Source organism: Phoxinus phoxinus (assembly GCF_949152265.1).
Source record: "Phoxinus phoxinus genome assembly, chromosome: 12".
Taxonomy (NCBI): domain Eukaryota; kingdom Metazoa; phylum Chordata; class Actinopteri; order Cypriniformes; family Leuciscidae; genus Phoxinus; species Phoxinus phoxinus.
This window is the reverse complement of record NC_136887.1, coordinates 28,378,265-28,395,018: the sequence shown is the minus strand read 5'-3', so window position 1 is coordinate 28,395,018 and position 16,754 is coordinate 28,378,265. Positions and strand designations below refer to the sequence as shown.

General features: G+C 38.7%; 1 protein-coding gene across 1 annotated transcript in view; it reads right to left on the bottom strand.

Moving 5' to 3' along the window:
* The window catches only part of ctnna1 (catenin (cadherin-associated protein), alpha 1), a 114,900-nt gene that overhangs the window by 81,911 nt on the left and 16,235 nt on the right, over nucleotides 1–16,754 (bottom strand). Inside the window, exon 7 of the mRNA XM_079630074.1 lies at nucleotides 5,981–6,184. Coding sequence (XP_079486200.1) covers nucleotides 5,981–6,184 — 204 coding nt within the window. The remainder of the gene's footprint in view (nucleotides 1–5,980; nucleotides 6,185–16,754) is intronic.

Sequence of the window (16,754 nt, the reverse complement as noted above, 5' to 3'; positions counted from 1 at the left end):
TAAATTTAGCAAAAGCCTCAGGGACCGTAATGTGCTCCCCTGATGCACTGCATGTGGTGTGATTCGCTTTAATTACGCATTCAGATTAGGTTTACAATGAAATGCACAAAGTCAATTTTGCATTTTTGCAATCAAAGGTAGAAAAACCAACATGTATTAAACGTGCTCTGGCTTTTTAAACATGTTTAAAAGAAGCTGCAGGATCTCTAGTCTTGACTCAAATTTAATTAACTTTACATATTTGGGGAGAACCAGAAGCCAACAGGTTAACAAGGACTCATTAAGGCTCGGCTTTAACAAGCAGGTGCCCCAACACTGAATGTCGTAGAGCAGAAAATGATAAATGGTGATGATCTGCACTTACTGTTCAAATGTTATCACTATTTATGAAAAAGCAAAAATTATTCTATGGTGGTAAGAAAAAATTATTTCAAAAGCACACTGTTAGGTGAAAGAACAAGAGGAACGATAGAAACCGGTTTAGTTCGAGTTAAGAGGCTTCTAAAAAAACAGAAGGGACTTGTCATAAAACAAGACTGAGTGTCAATCTTGCTGAATGCCCATGGCAAAGAGGAAAACGTGAGGAAGAGAACAGACGGAGAGAGGTGTGGGTGTGTGTGGGTCTCCCATTCCATCTCCCCCTCCGTAAGGCCTTGAAGAGTTCGCATCTGTCTTTTCACAGATTCTTCAGATGTTTGCCTTCAAGTTTAAGAATTTAAATGTCAAAAGCTCGACACGTCAAACCTTATTACTGCTAGCTCGCCTTGTGTACAATCACCTCTATAACAAGAGTCTAGGGGGGGTCTGAAATGTATTATTAATAAAATGCAGCAGAAACGCTCAGAACAGACACAGTATGTGAAGTAGTCGCGAGAGGGTGGAATAATTAAATACGTGCTTGAACCCCAGCACTCCAAACCATGAGCTCGTGCTCTGTAAAGTGAAGAGGCTTGTTTGTTTAGCTGTGCTCTGCATTGTTAATCATCCGGATAATCAGTCTCTGGTTGGACTTTTAAGTTTAAACCTGATTGGCTGAAATAGTTTGGGTTTACAGCCAGTTCGAGGCACTCCGTTTAAGGGTCTGCATAACAATTACACATCTTTTCCCTAACTAACAACAGCCTGATCAATCTCTGTGCTAATCGGCAATTAATTACAATCTATTTTTGAACGGTCTGAAAAACGCTCAAGCCAAAAAACGGGATGCGGCAGTCCATTATAATTCAATCTGCCTCTTTGGTTTTCTGCCTACATGCACCATTTCAGCTCAAAGATTATGAAACCTGTGAAATTCAGGTCACATAACAGTGATTAAAACATTAGTATTCATCATAAGATCGCATCAATTATGAATAGAGGTTTGATTATTTTGAGGCGCTGCTCTAAAATTTCATTTTAAATATGTGACTGAGGCAAGAATCAAACTGAGGATATTAAACAAACACAAGGTGACAAAAAAAAAAAAAAGCCAATTTAAGCAACTTTAAAGCATTTACATTCAAGTGCTAAAGTCAGAAACCTGAATGCATTAAAGCTTAGCTTGGTCAACTCAATGCCTAGACACTGAGCTGCTGTAAACTGCCATTTTGTTAAATTTTTATAAACATTCATAACCAGAGCCGATGCCTGAGGCTATAACTACAGAACTTGGGTTTCAGATTAACCTTTCAAGACCTCTCATTTAATTTATAGAATATTAAAGTCTTGCTTTATGCAGCTGATTTGTGGGAGGCTATTGAAATGCACATGTGCAACCAAACCTCATCTAAAAAGGGAAATTTGTAGAAATTTAATGAGTGTGAAATAAAGTGCTTCCTGCCTTAAAGGGTTAGTTCAACCAAAAATTAAACAATTCTGTAATTATTTACTCACCCTCATGACACACAAGAACAAACCTCATTGGTTCTTGGGGAAGCTCAAACATCCTGCGTAGTAACACACGAGAATGAATCTCAATGGTTCTCTTCTCGCACATCAAACGAACATGCTTGAGCTTCCGTTCACCACAACTGATGTGCGAGTTGATGTTTATATGTGAATAAAAGTAAAATTAAATCTGTTCATCATATAAAGCGATCATGTCTCTTCAGAAAATTTGGACTGAACCGTTCAATTCATATGGATTAGTTTTACGATCTCTTTATGAACTTTTTGAACTCCATATTTCATCAAATGTGTTCCCTGTAATCAGGATAACAAATACAATATTTAGATATTCAAATCTATTGTGTAGATACAAAATTCTGCTTCAATAAATTAACATTTTAAGCTGAAGTTTTATTTTGCAGTTTGACATTTTTTAATAAGGATGGGGAAAAATATTGCTAAGCTAGCTAGCTAAAAAGATAGAGGTTGAAAGAGCAAAACACTACCAATCGCAGAGTCTCAGCTGCAAATGAAAGCCCATATGCTGTCTGGCCAATATGTCTTTCTATCAAAATAAGTAACTTCAAACAAGGCAGTTCCTTTATTCCAGGAGAAATCATATGGCTAAAAAATTAATTTAGGACACCAATCTAATCTCTGTATTATTGCAGGCCTTCTGAGTTCATTTAACGACACAGTCAGAGCACAAATTGGATGTGAGACTACCGGTAGTTATTCATTCTAACAGAGGGGGGGAGGAGCTGCACCGGTCTTAGTCAAATCGAAATTCCAGCCTATTGCACCCAATACATTCCTCCATTTAGAAGAGGATAAAAGAGTTGGAGAGATTGAGGGAGACATATCTTTGCTACCTGATAAGGAAATCCTGAAAGACTATAACAAAAAGATGTAAAGAAAAATGTTCCTGCATTAGAAGTCCAGAGCTGCAAAATGTTATATGGCAAAGGACTTCATTCAACATTTAAATCCATCCACAAATATTGTTAAAAAGAAAATAGTTAAGATCTTAAAATAATAATAATAATAATAATACCACTACAACTGGGGGTGTAACGGTACACAAAACTGATGGTTTGGTACATACCACGGTTCAGTTCGGTACAGCAGAGGGGAGAAAACTATCAAATTTATGTTTTTTTTCTTTTTGGTAAAATATAATATATATATATATATATATATATAGGCTAATATGGTGCATATATTTAGCGAAATCGTTATTTTCTCTAGCGAACTAACCAGCTGTGGACACTGATTGACTTGCCCGAGATAAATGTAATGTTACGTGACCGTTCACAAGCCGTTTTAATGACGTCTTTCCACCGTTGTTTATTCTGTAACTGAGGAAGAGATCGCGTTCACTCGTGCTCTTCCACTCGTGCACTGAGGCGCCTGTACAGTGATCTTTCACACCACATTAAAGAATGCCAAAACAGCATTTATTATTATTTTGTGGTAAAATGGACATCATTTGAAAGATTAAACATTGTTTCGTATCAAAAGAAATAGAAAACGGAGCTTATTGTGATTATTGGTGGTTAGACTACACCACTATATTTGTCTTATACACACACAAAAAAGGTACGGAGGCATACGTGTGCTGTAACACCCCATTTTATTTTGTGACAAAAGGTAAAGTGATGTCAACCTCAACAATGGGCCATGGCTGGGCAGGGCAGCGGGGCGTTTTCGGTACACCATTAAATTATCGCGATGCAATGGATGCATACCGTACTATTAAACCCCTGATGACTACGACTATCAAAAGTGACAGACTTTTACATTGGTTATGGTTACAAAAGATTTCTGTTTCAAATGTTGTTCTTTTTAATTTGTCTGCCTAAAAAGGCAACATCACAGACACACTCTGGATTATACATTTTGTGTTCAGTATTGCGTGGTTATCTTTGCAACATGCCAAAACTAAAGTAATTTGCTGCCTATGTAAACAATAGCTCACTAGGTTTTTTAAGAGAGCTTGTGAAGGGTATTGCCAGGTAAAATGTCAGCCAAAGCATCCAAAGGCTCAAGGAGGCTTTGCTCCAGAGGTAGCCGAGAAGGATGGACATATAATCTCCCTCATCGGTTTCACCTGTCTGAACGAGTGAGCAGCCAAAGCCTTGTCATGTCAGCTGCGCTTCAGGGCTGAGGAGCAGTGTTTTGTGTGTTGGGGCAGACACGCTGCAAAGGCCTAGTCAAGTAGAAAACCTGTTTTGAAACATCCTGGACACTGCTTGGATGAATCTGTGGCTAAAATAAACCAGCAGCACCTAGGATTAGCAAAAAAGCGATCACAGAAAAGAAAGTGTCATGGACTGTGCTCATGTATTCAAAACGACAGCTCCATATCATTTATCTGTGTGGGGACATATGGGATGGCTCAATGTCATTTATCTGTGCAGGGACATAAAAAATTCTATACATAAGATGAGGTTGCTTTAACAGGTCCTGTCCAATTATATTAGCATTTCTCATGTAGTCATGGTAACACAGCTAATATGGAATGACATGGCAAGCTTATTACACAGATAGCTGCATATTAGTGATTACTATCACTGCTGGAATCAATCTGGTATGATTTTTCCATTCCAGGCATGAGCACTCTTCATAAGGATCACTTGAAATGGCACTGGAAATCGAATGTGTAATTTGACTTTTATTGAATGCTTGTGCCTTATCCATGCCAAACCCTTTGCTAGATGTTATCAGACAGCCATTTTCAGGCTCTCATGCCGCAGATTTAAAAATGGATGATAATGACAGAGGCGCTCGCTCGCAATCCTGGTCTGGAGTAACACAGAACCAGCAATGAGCCATCTGGAGAGCGTCAGCTCAGGTTGCCGAGAACATTGCAGTGTTTCCAGACAGAGCAGAGGACCTGCTGCTTGCTGACATTTTGTAAGACTGACATAAATAGTCACTGACACCTGTGAGACATCGCCTCCCCAAACATCATCTTCAGCGGTTGGTGGCACAACACCACTTCGGCTGCCCACACACCGCTATTAACGTGTGACAGAAAAATGATGTTCCCGAGTGCTTGGTGCGTAGAACTTATTTTAAATTTTAAAAGGGCCAACAAGCATAAAAAACTCTTTGCAATACAGATTACAAGCTTTCCTTGATATTTAGAAAGCAATAGTTTTTTAGTTATTTTCAACAATTTTCGAAACGCATCACCACAAAATTTAATTCGGCTGATTGGAAAGAAAAAAGCTAGCCTATTTGAAAATTAAGATGGTGAAAGAGGTTAGTTCCAAAAAAAGATCTGCCATAGAGAGAATGTAGTGTAGGGGGGAACAGAGACAAACATTGATGGCACAAAACAAGACATTCAATGCGTGTAAGAAATCAGCCTGAGGTGGTTTCTGAGAAATGAGGTAGGCGTTTTAAAGTGGTGAATTGAAGTTACATTTACAAACATGATTGTATTTGTTTCTTTTTCAATTATAGAATACTCCACACCAGCTTGGACTAAAAGTGGCCAATTTTCTCTCTGTGTGGGGCAAATACACCCAAATGTGTCAAAGAACTTACAAGTTCTTCATTTACCAACTGGACCACAAGCATATCATATCACCAACCGAGCTGCACGCTGCAGGGGTGTAAAACAGTTGCTTTCAACCAATATTTCTTTAAACTACTCAGGACTTTCAGCGGGGAAAAAAATTAATCCGTTACTGAAAGATAATAAATGAAGCAGCAAAAAGAAAACTAATTAAATGAAGATCTGAGAAAACAAATAAAACCAATACTGGTGAGCAAACAAAGGGAATTATTTGAAAACAACAGCAGTCAAACAATTCAATGCACAGATCAGTAGCACAGCAGGGGGCTTGTGTGTACTGAACCCCTCTCTTCAAAAGCCAGACGGCACAGGACAAATTGTGTTGAGACTGAAGGTCTTTATACAACACCGCCAGGCGAACGTGATGTGTGCACTGTCCCTGAAATAAAACTACCCTCTCCTACCCTGCAGGAGACCGTCTGTCTCTGGTAGCAGGTGGGTACTTGCCGTCATCATTTAGGAATGTGGGACTGCAGAAGGGGAAAAGCAGCAAACGAGAAGGAAAAATAGTATTTGACGTGCACCTACATTGCCCATGTACTCGGAGAGCAGATCCTGCAGCGCCTGCCGCACAGAGTTGCATTCAGCCACGATTCGCTCGCGCCGGTCGTCGCGCGTGCAGGAGGAATCAGCCATGAGGGCGGCGCCACTTATGATGCTCTCCAGACGCTCCTCGAGAGAAGGCCGGAATCTCTCCTCACTGAAACTCAGCGGGTCCACGATGATCTGCTTCTGCAGGGGGAGAGAAACACAGAGAATATTGCATTAATACTGAAATAAGTGCTTAATCTTCCCGTCTTGCTCCCTCTACTTTAAAAAATCGTGTGCTCTAAAATACTGCCATTCAACATTTCTTTGCAAAGTGAGAGGGGAAAAAAGTGTGAAAAATTTATGTTTTCACATACAAACGGTCCAACTTCATAAGAGTTAAACGGCCGTCATTATTGGCTGTGCGGCCTGAACAGGATTTTGGAATCTATCTCCCTGGACGACGAGGCACAAGCTGTGATATTCATTAACTGGACGAATCAATAATTCACAAGATCTGAGATGATGGTCTGGGGCTCCTGATGCAATTTCAGGCCAATGGGTTTTGCTCAATCAGAGGCTACATTAGCTTGTGCACTTCAGCTGCCTTTTAAATCAACTCTATGTAAAAGACGGCATCTTAAAAACCATTTGTACCATCCACTGGGGCCCAACAGGGAAAAAAAGTTAAAGTAGGGACAAAAATCAAGCTTAACTGCACATTATGTAAGATCACAGACTTGGACCGTGTAAATCTCGAGTCGGGTTTTCAACAGAGAACTGCTTTGGTAAACACTGTAGTTAGTAAAAGTGCATCTTTAAGGCTAAACAGCCGAGTAATCGCAATTTAGCCTAGGGCAACAAAATGCACTTGTGCATATAAATCATTGCTATTTTTCCTTTTTGAGCCAGGATGACATTTTAGATATCCCTATATGCCCTCTGCTGGGTACATTCACTTGGGGACATCACACTCCCCCTCTCAAAGAATAAACTTGTCAACGTCTGGTGCAATTAAAGTGATGACAAGAGTCACTAATGTGCCAGAAAAGCTATAGCTACCTAGGAAGAAAGAAAATGGACAACATCAGCAGGTGGAATCAGTCTTCAAAACAACTTGACAATCCCCTTCATCTGATGTCATATACACAGTAAAATATTCAACAATTCAGTTGTAAGAATATGAGTTTATTAGCCTCATCTCATTTGACCTCCTTTGCTTGCGTGTCAGGTTGGCATGGCAACAAGCCACTCTCTGACTCACTGCAAAGTTGCTCCAGCTTCAAATTAAGCAGCAAGAAGTGATGTGGAAAAAATGTGCATGTGTGCTGTAGTTTCTGCACAGTCACCAGGAAATTAAAGACACACATGATCTGAAGTATCGAGCATTCCCCATCTCATGTGCGCACACTAACGCCCACTTTTTTTTTTTTTTGCCATTTAAACAGATGGCATCTGGTTGGGAAGAGGACCGCCTCTCCTTTGTGAGGATGTCTAGTCTCCTGAAACAGCTACTACTAAGAATAGAGCAGCTACATCTCATGCTTGAACAGTTTTAATATACAAACTAAGGTGTCTGCATCATTAACAATCAATGACCAAGTCTCATTGCTCATTGGACCAAGTCTCAAAATACTATATGTAGTGTTGCAACGGATCACAAACCCCACGGTTCAAATCATATTACAGTTTGAGTCATGGATCAGAATTTAATACCACAGAAAAAACTACTAGCCTAACAAATAGGTCAATAAAGTATAGGCTTTTTCGCAATATACGTTGTAAAAGGAGTCATGACATATCAAGTTTGCCTTGATCTTTTAAAAAGAGGTTTTTATACTATTTAAACATCCTGCTTAAAACATCCTCATTTAAAACAAAGAATTTATTTATTCAAGCTCCAAAAAAAGCCTTGTTTGGATAGTTGGATGTGTGATGTCACAGGGCAAATACATTGACGATGTCAAGGTTTACATCGCACCATTGGCCCCGCCCACTGGCTTTCAGTCACTTGGCTGGCACTGGATTACACTTGTTGCATCAAAAACAAATAAAACCCATTTTAATTGCTGATACAGTCTACACCGGATACAGTTCAGATGCGTGTTCAGTTTCTGACATAGCCCACGCACTTTCTCGTCGACAGGAATGTTCACTTTGATGCGCCCCGTTTAAACCGCTCACTTGCTTATTTCCGTGAAGACTTCAGAAGGATACCAGTGTAAGTGAATGTTTTATTTTTATTGGCGTCATGATCACGTTTGAGGATTATGTTTGTTCGGAGAATGAGACTACAGATTGTTTTGTAAAGGAGGCACAGTTAGCAATTAAACTTTTGTTTACAGATGATCCAGTCAGCTCAGCTGTATTGGATCTGAAAGCAGATACATAAAAAAAACTGCAAGAAAAGGACAGTTATACTCCTGTTAATATTCCTGCGGCCATCTGTGCCATTAATGTTAATTAAACAACAACAAAAATTAAAGTCACTCTGTGCTCTAGACAGAGCAACTTTTTTAGCGTTAACAAGGAATAATCTATACATAATAATCTTTCTGTACCTGAATACAGTTAAGACTTATATATATAAAAAAAATGAAGCACTGTTTATTTCATTTGTATCTTTGGTCTGTTGTATTTGAGGTATTGAGGTATCAATAATGTTTGAATTTTATTAGTTAGGCTAGTAGTTTTTGCTGTGGTGTTAAAATTGAGAATTGTGAAATTTCACCTGTATCTAAAATTTGGGTGGTTTGTTTATCAGAATACAATGTTACATAGTCAAAACAACAGCTACAAAACTTTTTATTGGAGATGCACCAGTCGACCAGCCATAAAATTTCTGTTTTTTGACCAATCTCTATTCCGAACTAACTGCATTACAATCATTTCCAAAATATAAAGTGTGGAAATATTAGAAAGTCTGTAAATGGGACGTTAACAGGCCAGAGACGGAAAATGCTGAAAACGGAACCGACACAACAAGCTCACAGTTCGTGATGCTTGAAACATAGGAAGAAAAATTATTTTAACTATTGAATTGGGGAATGGGGGTTTATATGAATTTATATCTAAAGGTAACTGATTGTATTGTAAAACATTTCATGGTATTTTCTTTTCTTCTTACCTCCATGTAATGCCCGTTTAGAAGTACAGCGCTAAAACTACAACAGAACTAGTTTGGGAACCACTGCCCTAATCATCTGTTTTGATTCACCAGTTGGAGTACATCCAACAATTATAAAAACAGTCCGGAAACAAATGCCATCTACTGATTCAAGGCAATGACTACACAGGGTTAGCTGATGTTAAATCATTAAAACCTGCTAAAACATGACTATAAGAGGTTTTATCATCACTGGAAATCATTAAAAGAAAAGGTGAAATGGTAATAATTCAACTGTGCACTGATCGATCTGGCGAGATGAGCTCTATACAGCATCCCTAGAAAAGCAGCATTCAAGGTCAAGAGTAAAAACTGTGCCAATCACATAGTACAGCACAATCAATATAATGGAGGTCTGAGGGTACCGATAATTCTAGCAGCCGCAGGTACGGATATAGCTGCAGGCTGTGAGAAATCTCAACGTGCTTTGTGCCGAGTATTGATTGGCTAAGAAGAAGAAAAATCAGGACATTTGCTTCACTTACAATTAACCATGTTACATTGTTAGCCTTAGGTCATGACAAATGCATCATTTTGAAATCTCTTAATTCATTTAAAATAGCTCAGATTTATTACCTCTCGCAGATACTCAATCTGATTAACCGTACGCAATGATAAAAAAAATCTATGAACTTCGTTTTGTTGCCAGCTTTAAATTGTCTCACAGTGCATTCTGCAGTCTGGATTCACATGATTAAATTATCACTTCCTAATGCTTTTGAGCTCAAATGCAAAAGGACAAGAGAACAGAAAATGACAAGTAGACATGTACATTTTCTGAAGAAAATGTGAGTGGTGCTTGCCGTGTACAACCACAACCTCAATTCAAAATATGCTAGCATTATGCTAACACAATTAACATGTTCCTAGCATGATGCCAACACATTTAACATGTTGCTAGTCACATGCTAACACGATTAACTTGTTACCATGATGCTATCATTATTAGTGGTTGCTAACATTTTTTTAACAAGATGCTATGTTGAACTATGTTAACATTAGTCCTGTTTGATAACATGAGTCAGGGAGCCAACCCCCGTGTCTATATGATGTTCTGATGCAGAGATATAGGGCTTGTTAAACGGTTGCTAGGGTACTCTGTTCGGTTGCTAGGGAGTGGCTTAACAGCTGCCAATGATGGTACTATAAAGGCTGCAATATGAATGATAAACCAGCCTCAATGCCTCTGACATTTGGATTTGAAGAGATCCCTCTTTGGGTTGCTAGGGTGCTCAACAATGGTTGCTAGGGCATGCAGAGGAAGTAGTGAAGGTGATTTGTGATGTCTGTCTGCTGCCCTGAGTCAAACACCCTTTATATGACACTTCTATCCAAAGATATCCCTTTGAATGAAAGTCTAAGGACCTTGTTGCTAGTAGGGCTGAACGATTAATCAAAATCGGATCGCAATTGCACCAACGTCATTAAACGATAACTGTGACTAAATAAACATGCTATATCGTTGACGAAAAAGAAATGTAGTAAATGTAGTTTTTAAGACCGTTTTTAACAAGCCGCTACGAGCATTCATGGTTGCGGTTGCCATATTTCAACAATTTAAATCCCCCATTCATAGCTTTACCGTAAAAAAAAAAAACAGGTTTTCTACCCTGTAGTTTACTTAAAGGGGGGGGGTACAACAGTGTTTCATGTATTCAGAGTTGTTTACAGTGTTAAAGAGATGGATTCTCATGCTAATAATGGGCAACGTTTGAAAAGTTATTTTGAACGAATAACAGAGAATTTCTGGGTTGCAACACGTTTCGGCTGGTTTTTTTCTATCGTAGATCTAATGACGTAGACCAGAGTGGAACTCCTTATATGAGCATTGCTCTCGGAAAAGCGCGTTCACGCACACGTCGACCAGAGGAGAGAAAGACCGCGCTCATCGACGCGCTACTACTGGAAATCATCATCAGCAGCGCTAAATAGGAATGGTTGATGTCAAGAATGTCTCCAAAAAAGTGTGTTTTGGGATGTGAGGGAAAGTTTACCTTGTTCAGCTTCCCAAAGAACCCAGTGTTACTGGAACAGTGGATGCAGTATGTATTTCCGGGACAGCAAAGGAGTGTGGCAAGTGCGGTTTTGTGTTCTGGTCATTTCAGTGACGAATGTTTTATTAACAAGGCCCAGGTCGTCGCTGGATTTGCAAACCGGTTGCAATTAAAACCTGGTGCGGTCCCAGTGATAAAACACCCCATTCATGCAAGTACAACGGTATCAGATTTATTTCTTGTGCTGGAAATCCCCGCTTGACTCTATAGCTCCGCCCACGCCCAGAATCAAGGACCTCGGCTTTTTCCGGATAGAATCGGAAAGCTGTATTTTTAGTTTAAAAATTTGATGAAACTAAAGACTTTTTGGAGATATGAAGGACGCACTATTACTCTATAGGTACTCAAGATTAACATGAGATTGACTGAAACGAAGTATTTTACCCCCCCTTTAATCTTGGCAATCTGGCCACCATGCGCCTACACTGCTGAAGAAGCGCGGATGATCTGAAAACACAGACAAACAAGTAACCTGCAGTTCAGCGATCTCCATTTGAGATTTTCTGCTTAAATTAAAGTGTCATTCATTCGGTCTGTGTTCTGTCACAAGCTGTTTGCTGCGACTAAATCTGCGATCAAACAGTCTCAGTGATGCACTGCAAATTCTTGATAAATCCAAATATGGATCTCGGCTATAGCCTATTGATTGTGATTGCTTAATAACTGCACTTATGCAGCTCTGTATGACTAAGTCTTTTTTGCTGTGGTTTTAAAGGGGTCATGAACTGGATTATTTTATGCTAATATGATTTTTACATAAAAATTGTCATTTTAGAAAAAAAAAGGCATTTTTCCTACGCTTTGTTTAAAGAGGCGTGACTCCTCTGAGATTTCAGTGGACATGTTTGCATATGAAATTGCTAGTATTACATGTGGAACTCTCTCGAAATCTTTTAGCACGTTTTTACTATTACAGCTATCGAGATTAACGAAATGTGAAAAGTGTTGATTATAGTTATATTTAGATCTATTCCCATCACATGAAAGGTCGCAGTGATGAGCATTGAGCAGATGACAGTCTGTTGATCGTGTGACCAGTGGGCAGTGCCAAAGACACGGTGATGTAGACGTAGGCGTTGATATTCTTCTGCATAGGCGGTCTTTCACTGCCCTATAACGTCATAAGTCCCCACTTTTCAGATCCTGACGTTTTCTGCCCTTGGTTTCAATAAAAGCTGTTTTTGGAACAACAAGGAAGTTGAAACGTACAGGATCTCTTTATAATATAACGACCTCTTAACTTTCAAAACAAAGATCAATGGAAATTTTAATTCTCAGTTCATGACCCCTTTAATAGAAAAACATTAGTAATTTGTTTTAATTTGAGAGAAGTTTCTTGTTTTTCCAGTAGACCTATATGATAAATAGCCTATAATAAATCAGAAAACTAGATGAGGTAAAATTAACATTGTCTTGATTTGTGCTTATAGGTGAAAGTGAAATAATTCTGATGAAATGCATTTCTCAAATGACAATAATCGTTATGATTATAATTTTGGAGCAAAATAATTGGGATTATCAATTAAACCATTATGCAGCAGGACGAAAATGTGACTACGTTTTCATTGACAAAAACTATATAATACTAAACAAAAACAGGACATGGTTGATGACATAACTAAAAAGTACATTTGACACAGGACCAAGACTAAATAAATAAAAATAGCTGACAAAATGAACACTAATAGAAAGGCACACTGCATCAGCTAGACTACAAGGTAGTGGAGGAGTCTAAAGTTAAAAGCATGTTGTACTCCCTTAATTTAAAGTGTGTGAAAGACTGATTGGTTACCAAGTAAAATGACCCACCCCCTTGACTCTGACACACTGTGATGCAAAGTCATGTTCAATACAAAATCCTTATGCAAGTTACCATAGTAGGAAAAATGCGTATGCGCAATTCCGGTTTCATGGGTATTCCCTTCACCATAGTATGTCTATACAGAAACTACTGGCAACTCTTTCCCCCCAGGGGTACAACTTACACCATTGTGTGTACAGGTATGTTCTTACAGAGCCATGTGGTCACCCATGTTTCTGCAAAATCCTTGCTCTGAGCAATGAATGTCAAATTTCGTTGCAATTCGTCGCACAAGTCTATGAGATTTTTCTCTAATTTCTCTCTTTTCTCTAATTTAGAGATCCACACCCAACCCGCATCCCGATCGACACATTATAATTATTCAAATTCTCAGTGTGAAACGTGATATGATACGATATTACACTGAAGTAGGCTGATTTTAAATTAACATTAATTTTAAAAAAAGTTCTTCTTTTGCAAAATTACATTTTCTTAAGAGCTTAGACCAGGGTTTGGTAACCTATGGCATGCGAGAGATGTCAATTTAATAATTCAGATAAAGTACATCGCACCTGCACACAGATCTACATTTTGAAGTAATCATTCATCATTCTAACACAGCTTATTTTATCAAGTTAGGAGCTATAAATAGGATTAAAGTGTGCGATTTAAATGAAGACAATGAAAGCGCATCTCACACACACACAAAAGTTTCTGACTAACAGTTTACAGCTTGTTCTGCACCATTTGTTGCGCTTCGCTTTAAGGAAAAAAAACTTGAGAAAAAAGCAAACTCCGTTCATGTTGGTCACGTCATGCGTTTCGAGTAGCTCAGTTTCATTTGCAGCAGTTTGCATGTCAGCTTGCTGAAGAAGCGTTGCGTCCTAAAGCTCAACACACAGTAGTCTTTATTAAGAATAGCAAGAATAAATTATATTACCAGTGCTGATGCCACTCTCTCCCCCATTGCGGTCTTTAAACTTAAAATCAGCTGATGATAAATAAAATAAAGTTGTTGCTTTCGTTGAGTTGAACGGTTGAATTTGCATGAATTTGACCAAATTAAAACAAATTTAATGGAAAATTGCTTCCATTTTGTTGGAAAACACTTAGAATAATTGTGAAAGCAATTTCTCAAAGCAATTTTTGGTTTCTCACAGCGCATCCTGTGCAATGAAGCCCGCGAATGTGCTTGTAATTATCTTTTTAATCTTTCTGAACTTTGTCTTTATGAATTTTATGGACCGTTAGAGAGTGTGTGTGTGTGTGTGTGTGTGTGTGTGTGTGTGTGTGTGTGTGTGTGTGTGTGTGTGTGTGTGTGCGCTGAAGCAAGCAGAATAAGGGTGTTTCTAAAACACACGCAGCGTCATCACAAATCTCGTTAAAAACTAAGCTCAGAAAAGATTCTCAAATGATCAGAATCGATCCAGAGTCATTGGAGAGAGAATCGAAATGCATCGATGCACCCATTTTTTTCTCCCACCCCTAGTGCGAACATCGTACGCCCGATCGCGTAAAAAAGTCATAGCACACCTCTCCTCGATAATCTGGACAATTTGACACCTCATTCATGGGTCTACGACAAAGGTGCGGGGCGAGTTACATGCAGACATTTGTATGGATGAAGAAGCAGCAGCATGTGAGATAATGGTGTGCTTCACCTTACAGGCAAGCACCAATAATAAAGGCCTGATGCTTTATCTATGCCTAAGGCCTAGATACAGTTGATAAGTCCATAGACAAAAGTGACAATGCATTCTGGGATCCAGTCAAAGGCAGAAAGAAAAAAAAAGAGGATGTCAGTTCATTGTTGATAATAATTGCAGCGTGTAATAGGGAAAACGGGAACGAATGATGGTGGAGGAGCAAAAGAGCAAGAACACAGAGAGACTGACTCATGCTACTACACCTACAGATGACTAATGAATTCTGCATTAATCTATCAACATTCAGATGTATTTGCAGTCAAGGGGGAAGATGAAACTGACTGAGGAAGCAAAAAGAGAAAAATATATAGGATGAAACCACCCATTTTCTCTATATATATATATAAGCCTTGTAGGTAACGGAGCATGTGAGCCCCAGAGACAGCCGATTTGGAAGATCAATGCTTTCTAAAGTCCCTGAGCTCAGAGCCAACAACCCCAGAGACAGCTTGGAGAAACAAAGGGAGAACAAAACTCAACACAACAATAATCATTACTCCAAAAATAAAAGACCCCAGAATTGAGGATGAGAACGCACTTTTGCAACAAAACAAAAAGAAATTCCAATCAAATGGTGATCACATGGTTTGATCTGATGTTCTCTCTTTAGTAGGGTGACGCCACTCCTTTGTATGAGAAATCTTTCAACAGCTAATCGAGGCAAATGGAATTTGATGAGCAAACCCTCTTGCCACAAGAGACAGAGAGAAATACCTGCAGTGACTGATTTTTGCAAATTTAACAGGAGGATGCATCACCTTAACACATTAGATTTTAAGCTGTGTTGCCCAGGCAAAGGTATATAAATCATAAAAGAATTGTGGATATGAGCTGGACTAATAGACATGCTCTAATTAGCAATGTTAAAAATTAAATTAAGTGCTGTGCTAAGCTCTTAAAGCCTTCTCTCATCATTTCATGACGGAAAGCATCCATTTCAAAGCAGCAAATAAAAGTATATTCTGCACATCAAGAGCAACACTGTTTGTAAACACTCCTCTAGCGACTTCAAGCTTCATTAGAGGCACCTGCTTCAGTCAATGCAAAAACTACGGATACAATCAAATTGCACTGAGATCAGCAGAGTTGTAAGATGTTTATTTTTGTTGTCCATCAGCAGGGGGAAAAAACACTAGCAGCCAAATGCAGGTATTCATGTATAAATTCAAATCGATAAAGGCACCTAATTGGTTTTAGCCAGCAAATAGTATTAATAAAAAAAATAGAAAAATTATTTTTATTTCTATATGTTTTTTATCTCTTTTTTTTTTACATTTCTTTTTCAAAGCATTAAAACAGAGGAGGAAAGGAAACTTAGCACAACCTGATATTGGCTCACTGCTTATTTGTCCTGAAAACTTTGACTATCTGACATTTCTGTTATCTTGCATCGTAACAAACCTACGCTATCTTTCCTGCTTAGGGTTTCCAGATGACAAGAGCATAAATCCCCCAAACTGAGCTTTTCTCTTAAAAGGAAACAATTTCTGTCCAGTGTTTTACTTAATCTTCCCAACCTGGCAACCATGCGCACACTCTCTGTACTGCAAAAAAGTGCTGATGATCGGACAACAGACAAACTTGAAGTTTAGCGATGCCCATTGTGAAATTCTGCTCGAGAATGCCTCTGTGCTACAATAGAAAGTAAAAATGTGCGTGTTTATCCCTCTCTAGAAAAACTGGATATTAATGTTATTGATAAGTCACGATTATTTTTGCTCAAAAATTAGTTTAACCATTGTCGTGCATCCCTAATTGAACAAATTAAAATTGCTGGTAAAATTCTGCATTTAGCAATCAATGTGGCAAGTGGATGAAAAAAGTTAATTTCCCCCCGTCCATCAGGAACAAACTATCCATTACCTAAAAGTACAGGTTGCATTTGCTAGACAAACAAATTCAAAAGAAATGTGGACACCCAGTGCTCAAACACCGCTGGTGCCATTGGAACCTACTTCCCCCCCTCCCCTTTTACAATATCTCTATGGCAACACTTCAGTTCATGCATATCATTTGAATTTATTATTTCACTAACTGATTGTTTAAA